The sequence below is a fragment of the Vulpes lagopus genome, chromosome 7, assembly GCF_018345385.1.
Source record: "Vulpes lagopus strain Blue_001 chromosome 7, ASM1834538v1, whole genome shotgun sequence".
In the NCBI taxonomy this organism is placed as follows: domain Eukaryota; kingdom Metazoa; phylum Chordata; class Mammalia; order Carnivora; family Canidae; genus Vulpes; species Vulpes lagopus.
In genome coordinates, this window is record NC_054830.1 from 129,706,750 (window position 1) to 129,719,189 (window position 12,440).

The window sequence follows — 12,440 nt, forward strand, 5'->3', positions numbered from 1 at the left end:
CTGACTCACACTGTGCCCTCCATGTGCCCACCATCAAATGCTGTGGGGCTGCTGGGGCTGGCGACTCCCACCACGTGCCCCCACAGATGAGTCAGGCAGAGCTGGTGTGGGGCCTCAGGACTTACCTCCCGCAGGGGTATGATGAGGTGGCAGGCGTCCTCCTCTTTGCTGGCGAAGCAGATATAGTTGCTGGAGATGAACATCTGGCCAGGGATGTGCAGCTTGTTGAACGGGGTCCACAGGGTACAGCCTGTGTGGCCGTCCAGGCGCTCGTCCCTGGGCAGGCGGAATGTGGCCCGGTAGCACTCATTCTTCGCTCGGGCATCCAGGTCTCTGGGAAACCAAGGTATGGGTGGGAGGAACGGGGACAAGAGTTAAGGCCAGCGTGCCTGCAAGGGGCCACAGAGCCTTGGTTTCCATGTGGAATTGGACTCTTTGGGGGTCCTCCCATAAGTAAGGCATGCCCAGGGATCTGAGTGTTCAATAAACACACACACAGCAGATGGCCAGGTATCCTGAGAGATATCTGTATGACCAGCAGAGGAGCAGTCACCAAACAGCATGCCCTTGAGCCCTGAGGACACCCGGAGGCTTGACAGGGTTTGACGCATCGCTAACTTGGTGCTGAGGGCAGATAGTGCCCCAGTGCCAAGACATCTCCCACACCTGCCTTGCGCACCTCTGCCCGGAGACTGCTGCTTTCTCCAGGAAAGACCCAGCCCTGGCTAGACACCAGATGAGGGTCTCCTGAACTAAAATACACGGTGCTGCTGTTGATGAATACAAAGGCACACTCGCCTGATGACTATGTGAGGCGGCCCCCTGACACCCTGCTCCTTGTCCCCTTACTGGTTCTTTCTGTGTAAAGATCTCTGACCCCATGGGGCTGCTGCGGTCAGCCTGAGCAGGGCCTGGCGGGCACACCCTGACGGACAGTGTCAAGTCTTGACTTTGGCCCGTTTCCTTTCTGGAAGGTTCCAAAAGGACCCTGTCACTCACATAGGGAGCATGAAACCCTTGAACGGTGCTCTGGTCCTGAAGGTGCACCCTAGCATCTGTGCCCAGGCCACAGTCCCTGGGTGCAACCCAGGGAACAGCCTGGTGGGGATGAGGTCTCAGGATACAGGTATGAATCCAGGAACCTCTGAGCTCCCAGCCGGCCTTCTGGGTTTCCTTCAAAGCTACCATCAAGGAACATGGAATTGCTCCGAGGAACACAAACAAATGCTGGCCACCATTACTGAGCACCAGTCCCCAGCACAGGAGCATTCTGCCTCACCGGGCTCTGAGAAAGGATTCTCTACAGGCAGCAGGAGGTATTTTTGGATGGTACCCCTGCAGATCTCTTGCTCCCCTCCTATAACTATCTGCAACCAGCCCTTTCCCAGGCTTTCTTCCTGTGGGGAACCCATGAAGGGCAAGGAAGGCAGGTCCCTCCCACCCCAGGGGGCTGCGCACCGCTTCAGAGCCGAGATGTTCCTGTGTGGCCGAGCAGGCCGGGGCAGCGCCTTGTCCTCCAGGAAGCCCTCACTGTCCAGCAGCTGCCGCATGGCCAGGTTGGCCAGCTGCTCCATGAGCTTGAAGGTCTCGCCGATGTTGAGGAACATGGAGAAGAAGAGCTCCTGGTCCCGGGTGTCCACACGGATGCTCTCAGGGAAGAGCAGTGTGGCATTCTTCTCCAGCCTCGTGACATCCACCCACTGCACCACCAGGCTCACTGGATGCCAGCAGGGACATACTCAGCAGTGGGTCAAATGGGCCAGAGGGCTGGACAGCACATGCACCCAAAATCCACTGGGAGAGCCGCTCCCTGCAGGTGTCACTGACTGTACGTCCCTCATGCCTGAGCCTGGCTGTGCTGGGACATGTGTCCCATGAGGAGGGCCTGGGCTGTGGGGGTCTCCACTGCACCCCAGGCCAACCCAGCACCCTGCCTTGAGAATATCTTGGGTGAATATTAACTCCACAAATGGCTGAGGGGAGACAAGAATAAACGTGGGGAGATGAGCTAGCTGAGACCCTGGCCCCGAGGGGCCCCCAAGTGGGACTACATGGATGTGGGAAGAGAGCACACAGCTCCTGCCTGGTGAGGAGGTGCCAGGGTGGGGGCAGGGCTGGGGGAAGGGCGTGGCAGATGCCTGCTAAGCAGGACAGGGGCTTGCTACGCTCAGAAGCGCCAAAGCCCTGGGAGCTCTTTCTGGGGGTGGTGCAGCAGCAGAGGGTGCTGGCTGCCACTGGGGCTTCTGCCTTGTGACCAGAGGCCAGGGCTTCCCACAGGGAGGGATCTGCAGCTCCAGGGCACCACATGGCCTAGAGCCACTCAGAGATGGCATGTGTCCCCCAGAATATTCGATTTAAAGGAAAGAAGCTATCACTCTGAGCTATCACTCTGTGAAGAATCATGTTGGTGGATACAGGTGGGCCAGGGCCCCCTGAGAGCCAGGTATGAGCCTGGCTCAAGTCTGGGCCACCTTTCCTCCAACTGCTGAGGTGCCCTGGGTTTCAGGGAGACCTTCCAATGGGTGTGTGGGGGCAGAATATCTGGGGGCCACAAGGAAAGAAGCCACTCAAGAACTCTGGTGGTATGGAGAGGTGGTGAGTGTCCTGAGGGGTGGGTACAGGATGACAAGACCAGCTGGGGGCCCTAGGGGCCACTCACCTTCCTTCCCCAGCAGGAAAGAGTAGAAGCACAGGTGGTTGACGGTCAGGTAGAGCCAGCCCTGCCGGGGCACGCGGCCCTTCCAATAGCTGCAGGAATAGTAGTTGACCAGCTTCTCCCCGTCAGGCATCCCGAATTGCTTCCTCATCTTCAGCTCGGCTTCCTTGAATTTCCCTGGGTCCTCATCTCCCTGGGGCTGCAGGTTCTTGTTCTCTTCTGCGATGATGCCCTGTAGGAGGATAGGGGACTGATTCCTGGCAGGCCTGGACTCCTGGGTGTTCAACCCAGGACTCCTGGGTGCTGGCCCTGGGGCCGGAAGCACGGGAGGACCAGCTGGGAAGCTGAGGCACACGGTTGGACAGATGCCAGGCAGGTTCCCTCAACTCCCTGAACAAACAATACTTCAAGCATGGCTGGCTGGAAGTAGTGACTTTCAAAATAAACATTTACTTCCATGCAAAATTTCTGGAAAATAAAATAAACGTGGTAAACAAAAATCAGAGTAGAAAGTGTATTCAGTAAGAATCTCCCTCTTGCACACTGTAGCCACTGCTGGTTTCCCCCAGGCAAGGAGACACTGATGGACCTTTAAGGAAACACCTGGTTTTCTCTTTCCCTTTTTCTTTACCCAAACGGCTTCCACCTGTGGCAATGTTTTGTGCAGTGCTTTTCTCATGACAAAGACGTTTAAATTTGAATCCACCTCACCTCAATATACCAGGGGGCTCCAGCTTCTTGAGCCTACCCTCCCACCAGCTGCGGCCCCTCCCAGCTGCAGCCCTTCCCAGCTCAGCCCCCACCAACTGTAGCCCCTCCCAGCTGTAGCCCTTCCCAGTTCAGGGCCCTCCCATCAGCTGCAGCCCCTCCCAGCTGCAGCCCTTCCCAGTTGCAGGCCCCTCCCAGCTCAGAGCACTCCCACCAGCTGCAGTCCCTCCTAGCTCAGGGTGCACCCACCAGCTACAGCCCCTCCCAGTGCAGGCCCCTCCCAGCTCAGGTACACCCACCAGTTGTAGCCCCTCCTAGCTCAAGGCTCTCACACCAGCTGCAGCCCCTCCCAGCCTAGGGCATGTCCATGCTGTGTTCTCCAGCGTTTTCACTAGGCTCAGGATGCCCAGAGACATCACCCTGGGCCACAGAGCTGCCCCAGCTTTTCGGGTAAAAGAGGTTCTTAGCACCCTTGGCTCTAAACATGCATTTATCCAGGAGGATGATTCAATAAACTAAGGTACTTCAAGACTAGCATTTGGGGCCTGGCCTACTGCTCCCATTGAGGGGAGCTCCATCCAGGGGCAAGGAGGACAGCCAGGAGCCTGGATAAGGACCAGAGGTAGGGTGTGCTCTGATGCTGTAGCTGAGACGTCAACATCTTTCTCTCAAGCTGCCCCTTGTGCCTCCCAAATGTTCCTGTAGGAAGCAGCTCTCCCATCTGGGAAAAAGGCTCTGGCAAAGTGCCTGCCTCAATACTAAGGCCACATCTTTGTCTTCTGCTGCCCTCAGCTCCACCCACTGGGAGGCCATCACCCATGCCGTGCCCTACCAGTCCCCTTCCTGGGTCTCAGCCAGAAGCCTCCTTTCCTTGCTCCCTGCAGCTGAACCCTGGGGAGCCCCAAGCCAGGAGTAGAGGGGCTGACATCTGCTCTGCATCTCCCTCTGCATTCTCTTGGGGTCCCCCTTCCCAATGCCCTGCCCTTTATGACAGTGCTACAGGAGGAATGGTCCCTAGCAATGGGAAGGGGCTGGCCTGGCTCACAGGGTTGAGATTTGGTTTGTTGGCCCACAGAACAGGACCATAAAAATTACCGGGCAGATTTTAAATGACAAATCCCATTTAATAGTTTGAGGCATATTCAGGTTTCTTATCTCTTCCTGAGTTCCGGTTTGAATTATATTTTGTGGTAGGCCAAATAAGAGCCCCCCACCCCCAAAGATGTCCAAATCCCAAACCCCAGAACCTGGGAATATGTTACCTCACATGACAAAAGGCACTCTGCAGATGGATAGAGTACGGATTCTGACCCGGGAGTGGGTCCCGGATTATTCGGCTGAGCCCAATATATAATCACAAGGGTCCTCGTAAAGAGGAGACAAGAGGGTCAGAACCACAAAGGGAATGAGAGGACAGGAATGGGGAGACTGATGGCGTGATGTGAAGATACCATGCTGCTAGCACTAAAGATGAAAGATGAAGGAAGGGGCCCAGGAGTGAGGAAGACAAGTGGCCCCTAAAAGCTGGAAACGGCGAGGAAACAGGTCCTCCCCGCCAAGTCTCCAGAAGGAGCACAGCCTGCCCACACCAAGGTGTTCAGCCCGTGAGACCCACTGTGGGCTGGGGACTTCCAGAACTCCCAGGAAATGAACCTGTGCAAGGCCACTAAGTTTATGGAAACTTGTTGCAGTGGTGATGGAAGTAAAGACATCCTATTTTGATGATTGTCTAAACTCTGATTGGTTCAAAGCTGTTTATGGCCTGCCTTCCTTCCTTCCTTCCTTCCTTCCTTCCTTCCTTCAACTCTGCTTTTTTATAGGTGCTTCCCATAGTTCTTTCCCAACCCTGCTCATGTGAGGCTTCCTACTTCGGTCCTAGAGCCACTTTGCCACAGCTTTGTTTATATCTTAGATTGTTTCCTGGCCCTGTTGCCTTTCTGCATTGTCCTCTTGTTTTCTCTGGAGTTAACTTCCTCTTTTTATCATTTCCATTTGATTTCCTGATTTCTGGGGTTAGACATGCTAACTTGCTGAATTAGACACTTAGCTCATTAATTTCCACCCTTTCTTTTTCTCCTCATATCATCAGATTTGAGGCTTCAAATTTCCTTCTGCATATGGCTTTGGCTGCAGCCCCCGAATGCAGATATGTAGTGGCATTCTGATGACCATTCAGTTCTAAGTATTTTTCTAATGCACATTTCTTCTTTAACCCAAGCATCAATGGAGAAATTTTTGTTCTATTTTATTAGTTTGTTTGGTCTGGCATGTAGGAAGCATTCAATAATGTTGCTTCATTATTATTATTACTATCATTGCCCAGCTTGCACACTGGGAGAGTAGAGACTTGCCTCTGCTCTCCTTGCCTTTTCTTGTGGAGCTAGAAAGGCAATCCAGGTCCTGCTCAGACCGTCAAAACATCTGGAGAGGAGCTGAGGATCTCTTGGTGCCGCCTGCCTAGGTCTAGAAAGTTCTGGCATAATGAAGTCACAGGGGCCTGCCCAAAGCAATCCTGCACTGCTAAACTCTGACCCAAAAAGAGCCATCCAAGAAATCTAATCTAAGGTAAAATCAGCAAACAGAAAGAAGACACACATGCGTATGTGCTAGGTATATGCTCATTGCGGTGTGAATTATCCCCCCAAAGAGAAGGCGAAGCATCACTATGAGGTCAGTTTTGACACATGGCTACAGTTTTCAGAGCTATAAAACACACCATTAGATACACTGCGTATGACTTCACAAGTGCCCTGAACGTGAAGGCCTTGGCAGAGTACCTAGGAAGTGTTGATAAAGGCCATGCTGGGAAGTAGCACCCTTCTCACTCTGCGGATCAAACCGTGGCTGCTTCTCCTCCTGCTCTCAGACTGAAGGTGCTCTCTTCAGCCTTTTTGCTGACAGCACTGCAGGGAACATCCTGAGGCCTACATGTTGCTCGGCACATGTGCCTACACTGTACAATGAATGCCAGGGGAAGGAAGTATTTCGTCAGAGGGTGCAAACTTTTTTTTTTTTTTTTAAGATTTTGTTTATTTATTCATAGAGACACACACACAGAGAGAGAGAGAGAGAGAGAGAGAGAGAGGCAGGCAGAGACACAGGCAGAGGGAGAAGCAGGCTCCATGCAGGAAGCCTGATGTGGGACTCGATCCCGGGTCTCCAGGATCACACCCCAGGCTGCAGGCGGTGCTAAACCACTGCACCACCGGGGCTGCCTGCAAACGTTTTTATTTTTATTATTTTTATTATTTTTCCGCAAACGTTTTTAAATAAAACATTCCTCCAACTAGTCTATCACTTCTAGCCTTTTCCTGTTATGTCAGCCGAGAAGTGGCCAGCAGAGTGGTGTGCCTGTGTATTTGCTGCTCTAAGGCTCTTTGCAGGGAGCAGGAAGTCCTGGCTGAGGCTGGTCAGATCTCCCCTAGGGGTAGCCAGAAGTGGAGACCCGCTCAGCAGTGAGTTAAGATGCCCCTCTTTTTTTTTTAAAGATTTATTTATTTATTTATTCATAGAGATGCAGAGAGAGAGAGAGAGAGAGAGAGAGAGGGGCAGAGACACAGGCAGAGGGAGAAGCAGGCTCCACGCAGAGAGCCAGATGTGGGACTCGATCCAGGGTCTCCAGGATCACGCCCTTGGCTGCAGGCGGCGCTTAACCACTGCGCCATCAGGGCTGCCCAAGATGCCCCTCTTGAGACCAGGAGGATGGGAGCACATACATGCTTTTGACCTCTGTTAAGGGAGATGAGCCTAGACCACACTGTCTGAAGAGTAAACTAGATGACACAGGGGAACACCGCCATCCCTGAGCGGGGAGTGGGCACTGGAAGCAGAAGGGGAACCTTACATGTATCTTGCCCTTGACAAAGGTGGTGATATCTTCCTCGTTGTCAAAGATGGACAGCGTCTGGAGTAAGTTATTCTCCAGCCATTCCCAGTGCTTCGTGATCTCTTTGCGGGAAGAACCTGGGGGAGGTTTGGTGGAGTAAAGAGGAGGAAAGTCAGTGCAGTCAGCAGGCCTTAAACATAAATTCAGAGGCTAACACACGTAACCTGATGTACTGTATATACTCTAGGGACTACAATCTTTAGGCTGCTCCCTCTTTTCTTTCTCCAACTTTATGTATATATGTATCTATAACAACAGTCATGGATGGTCCCAGTGAGCACGAAAAATAATTCAGGGAGAATCGCAGAGAGTCATGCAGAAGACAGAGCCTCCACATTCCCTAATGCCAGGAAAGAATGACCACCAGTTACACACATGCCCTTCCAGAAATAGTCTAGAGATCTGCGGGTTTGCTGAGTTACAACAGTTTTCCTTCGGGATAAAGAGAAGACAAACCAAACACAGTCAGACTTGGTATAAGTGACTGCAGTCCTCCGGGGGATTCAGGTGTCCACAGACGTCAGCTGGAGCGTCCTGGAGAGCTCCAGGCCCCAGGCTGGCTGGTCTCCTGCTGGGCCCGCCAGAGGCTCTGGCTCTCTGTGCAGCCAGATGCACCCACCCAGGTCTTTGCCTGCAGGCCGCTGTTCCCCATCTCTGCTCACATCCCAGCCCTGCTCCTGCCTCCTGGGGGAACCTCTGCCTGACCCCTTCAGCTTTTGGCTGGACCCCTGGTGTCTGCCCCTCCTCTGGAAGTGGTCCCTATGCTTCTCAGGGGGGCGGGGAAGGGGGTCCAGAGGCAGCGGAAAAACTTTGAGAAGGCAGTGCACCACCATTCCCAAAGTGCAGGGTGGCTGTTTTCTCTGCCCACCCCTCAAGGAGCTGGGAAACGGGCCCCGAAGGAGAAGCAAAGGGGTGAGGGACGTCTGCCTGGCTTGGCTTCCCCCGCCTCTCTGGGGTTTTGCTTGTGCCTGGCAGGGGGTTTGCTCTCAAGAGCTATTTTCTGAACGAATGAACAGAGAAGAAGGGGGAAGGCCCTGCCTGCTTCCAGCTGATCTGGGGTGGACTGCGAGTATCCACAAGGCCCAGCCTCTTGGGAGGCTGTGACCCATGAGAATGTCTGCACACTGGGCATAGGGGAGCCCAGGCAAAGACACAAGTCTTTCTTTCCCCACTTTTCTTTGGGCTTCTCATGTGGCTTCCTTTCCCTGGTGTACAGAGGCCACCACTTAGCTAGTAGGAGAAGGGATTTCTCTCTCTTTTTTGCCAAGAACCCACATTTGAATTTGGAAGTTAAACCTGCAAGTAATGCAACTCAAGGGTGTCATCCCCTCTGACAAGTACTCCTGGCAACCTCAAACAGAAGAAATCTTGTCCACACTGCCTGTGTGGGTCTATGTGCACTGTGACTGTCAATATTTACATACATGCATTTAAAAGAATGATTAGCTAGATGTCAGTCTACATTTAGCGCTAAGTAAACACAAACTATGCCACCTTTATATTAGGTTCAGGGAATAAAAAATGTAACAGCTAATTATTACCAAGTGCTATTTCTGTTTTCAGACCTTTTCGTGGAGTATCTTATTTACTTCTCAGAGAACCTTGGAGACAGTACAATTCTTTTCATTTCATAGGAGGAAGCTGAGGCACAGAGAGGTTAAATAAGTCGCCCAGTGTCACACAGCTGGGAACTAACCAAACCATGATCCTAACCCAGGCTGCCTGGCTGCAGACCCTATCCTCACCCTCTTTGGGAGCCGCCGGCCTAGTGGGACAGCCAGTGAACCTTCATTGCAAACTGCTGGTAAAGACATGGCAAGTCTAGAGGAGCAAGAATAAAAGGTAGATGCCTGGGTCTGGGGAATCTGGTTTTCCATAGGAGCAGACACCCGAGCAGGTTCTCGACAGAGGAGGACGTTAGGTGGATGTGGGGCGATATCATGCACAGAGTCCAGGACAGGTGTGGTTGGGAATTCAGGCCCTGCAAGTGTCTGGTCTGGCCGAGGGCCAGGTGTGAGCTAAGAGGAGGACAGGAATGGAGATGGGCTGACCCCAAAAGTCCTTCAGTGGCAGGCTTAGGAGGCAGGATTCACTGGGCAGGTCTCGGCATGACTTCGTCTGGTTTTATAGAGCTGAGGGGAGGTGGATGGGGCCCAGCAGAGGTCAGGCTGGGTTGGGAGGTCTGGCAGAAGCTGGAGCAGCTCAGCACATGTGGCCCAAAGCTAAGGACTAAGGCTCCCCAGCAGCCCCAGGCTCCTCCCCAGCACCAGGCCCTGCTGCCACCAAAGGGGTTCCCACGCTACCAGAAGTGTGGCTACCCTCCTCCCTCGCTGCTTCTGCCTGCCTCTTCCCCATCTGCTCCCTGAGAAAGAACATCGCTGAGACAGAGGAAAGTCTCGAGGGCCCATTTCAGAGTACTGTGTCTCTCTGTAGCCCAGGCACACACCAACCTCCCTGAGCTCTACTCCATGGAAGCCCCTCTCTCCTGCATGCTCTGGAACCAGGAGGGCTGGGGTCCTACCACGCCCCACTCGGCGTTGGGAAAACCAGGACTTTGAGGACTTGGTCTACAGATTCATACAGGGGTACCTCTGTCAAGGCACCAGGGGGGAAGAGGACTTCTCAAGCCAGGGTCTCAGTTGTGAATGCTCTCATTACCTTTCTCAGGCCCCCTAACCCACTCTGGCCACTGCTTCCTTAAATTCAACATAGAAAAAGACCGCCCAAAACAAAAGAACCCAAAGTTCCACCTTCTGGAGTTCTTGGGAGGTTTGCCTGGCCTGCAGGAAGTGCTGAGTGCTGGCTGTGACCACTGATGTATCGAAGTGACCTCAGCTAGGCTGGTATCCACTGAAAGGGACCTCCTCCCAGACTCTTGGGAGGGGTGGGCATGTCTCCTCCTGGGAGGACAGCTACAGCCCATTGCCATTACTGGCGGCAGTCAGGTTCTAGCAAGTGTCCTGGAACATGGAATTCGCCAAGACTGATCCCAGGGGAGCTACAGGGAGGGCTAAGCTCCTGTAAACCTGTGGTCACAATGTATTCATCAACCGATCAATACATGACTGTTTTATGCAGCTTTCTGTTTAAAAGCACCGTATTTCCTATACATTAATTCCCAAACATCATACTCATGGCCAGCAGCAGCACAAGTAACTAAGGCCCGAACAAAGCTCCTTTAAACACACACTCTCTCCCCATGAGACACATCACCGTTTTTGTGCTTGGAAGCACCGCCAGCATGTCCGCAACCATATGTAGGGCCCCTCCCTCCCTCCCTCCCTCCTCCTTCCTCCTTCCTTCCTTCCTTCCTCCCTCCCTCCCTCCCTCCCTCCCTCCCTCCCTCCCTCCCTCCTTCCTTCTTTTTTCTTTGTAGGGCCATTTTCAATAGCAAAGTCACCAACAAAAGAGACAAAAATGCCCAAAATATGGCACTTAGACCGCATAAAGGACCCTTGTTTACAGTTTGCCAGCTGACAAAAGGAGGCAAGGGGACACCTTGTCCCACTTTGGCTGGGAATCTAAAAATTTTCATTGTTCTGCACGTGGGCATTTCCACACACGTCCACAGATGATCCCAATGCAGTACTGGGCACCCGTGAACATCTGGGCTGCCATCCTAAGCTAGATGCAGCCCTGGGTTGTGTGGTCTGAACGAAAGGTAGCACCGGGTTCTCCATTGGAAACATCCAGCCCGGGAATGCAGGTTGTGTCCCCTCCCTCCTGGGGGCCCTGCTCCTCTAGGGCAGGACCGGCCAGCACCTACCACATGCCACCGTCCAGTAGACCTGCGAGTCCTGGGTCTGGTGCAGGATTCGGTAAGGGGCCACGCGGGCACTGGAGTCCAACACCACGTCCAGGGTACCCACAAGAAGACCTGGGAGCAGGGCAGAGAGACGAGGGTGAGGGCTAACCCCTAGAGGCAGCCAGAATGGTGGCATTGCCTTCCCTGCACAGCTCGGATGGAGACACATCTGGCATCCCCCTCATCCACCAAATGACTTCTTTTTCCTCAAAGGTCTTCAGCTGTATCTGATCCCTATCAAAAAAATCTCCTCCCACTTCTTCCTAGAACCTTCCATGTATTCTCCAGACTCACAAATGCTTGCAGGCAGGGGCTGATGCAGGTGTTATGGGCTCTCTTAAACAATTTTGTTTAAGCAAAAGCTTAAACAATTCTGGGAGGCCCTCTTTAGGAAAAATACAAAATTAGATTTGAAGACAAGTATGTGTTTAGAATGAAAAAGTACAACCATCACAAATTAAAAACAAAGACAATACTACAAATATCACAAATCCAGAATAACAGTACAGTGTGTTTTATTAACTGCCAGACACATCTCTTAAGATATATTTTCCCCTGATATTTCCGGCCATGTATTCTGCTGGCTTAAAAAAAAGCGGGGGTGGGGGGGGTGGGTCCCGGGGTGGGTCAGTGGTTTAGCACCACCTTCGCCTGGGGCGTGATCCTGGAGACCTGGGATCGAGTCTCACATCGGGCTACCTGCATGGAGCCTGCTTCTCCTTCTGCCTGTGTCTCTGCCTCTCTCTCTCTGTGTCTCTCATAAATAAATAAAATATTTTTTTAAAAAAAGGACAACGATGGTTTTTGTAATATTACTTTCCATTATCAACAACAGGGAGATAATGTAGTCTTTCCTCTGCCAAGTAATCACACATTCTTATTCTGGGAAGTTTAAAGAAGCTCCTTGTGGCTACAGAAATCATGACTGAAGACGACATGGCAATTTTTAGAACCGTTCAATTTGGGAAAACACTGATCCAATTTTTTCCATCTTGAACTGAAGCATTTTGGGGCATTCCAAATTTTACTTGTCATCACATACAGCCTTTGTCAATGACACTACTTCCCCGACAAATCAGAGGAAATGTCCACCTTCTACCACTGTTTGATTCTCCCCTTTGTTAACTGAATTATCAAACTACCTAAATATCTGTTCACTGTTCCTAATTGGAATTTATGTTTTCTTTTTTAATGAATTGCTGCTTTTGGTGTGATCTGGAAATAGTTTGTTACCACTTTCCTGCTGATGCCAGAATAATTTCTACTGATTAACTTGACTTTAACACTTTTGTTTTATGTTCCATCTTTTTAAAAGATTTTTATTTATTCACAGAGACACACAGAGGCAGAGGCACAGGAAGAGGGAGAAGCAGGCTCCATGCAGG

The 12,440-nt window shown here is 52.1% G+C and overlaps 1 protein-coding gene across 4 annotated transcripts in view; it reads right to left on the minus strand.

Moving 5' to 3' along the window:
* TBC1D9B (TBC1 domain family member 9B) overlaps positions 1-12,440 on the minus strand; it is a 39,732-nt gene that overhangs the window by 24,819 nt on the left and 2,473 nt on the right. For all 4 annotated transcript variants that reach the window (XM_041762180.1, XM_041762178.1, XM_041762177.1 and 1 more), the window contains exons 2-6: positions 11,017-11,127; positions 7,209-7,327; positions 2,660-2,888; positions 1,459-1,717; positions 126-333 (exon numbers count right to left, since the gene is read on the minus strand). In XM_041762180.1, the coding sequence (XP_041618114.1) occupies positions 126-333; positions 1,459-1,717; positions 2,660-2,888; positions 7,209-7,327; positions 11,017-11,127 (926 nt within the window). The remainder of the gene's footprint in view (positions 1-125; positions 334-1,458; positions 1,718-2,659; positions 2,889-7,208; positions 7,328-11,016; positions 11,128-12,440) is intronic.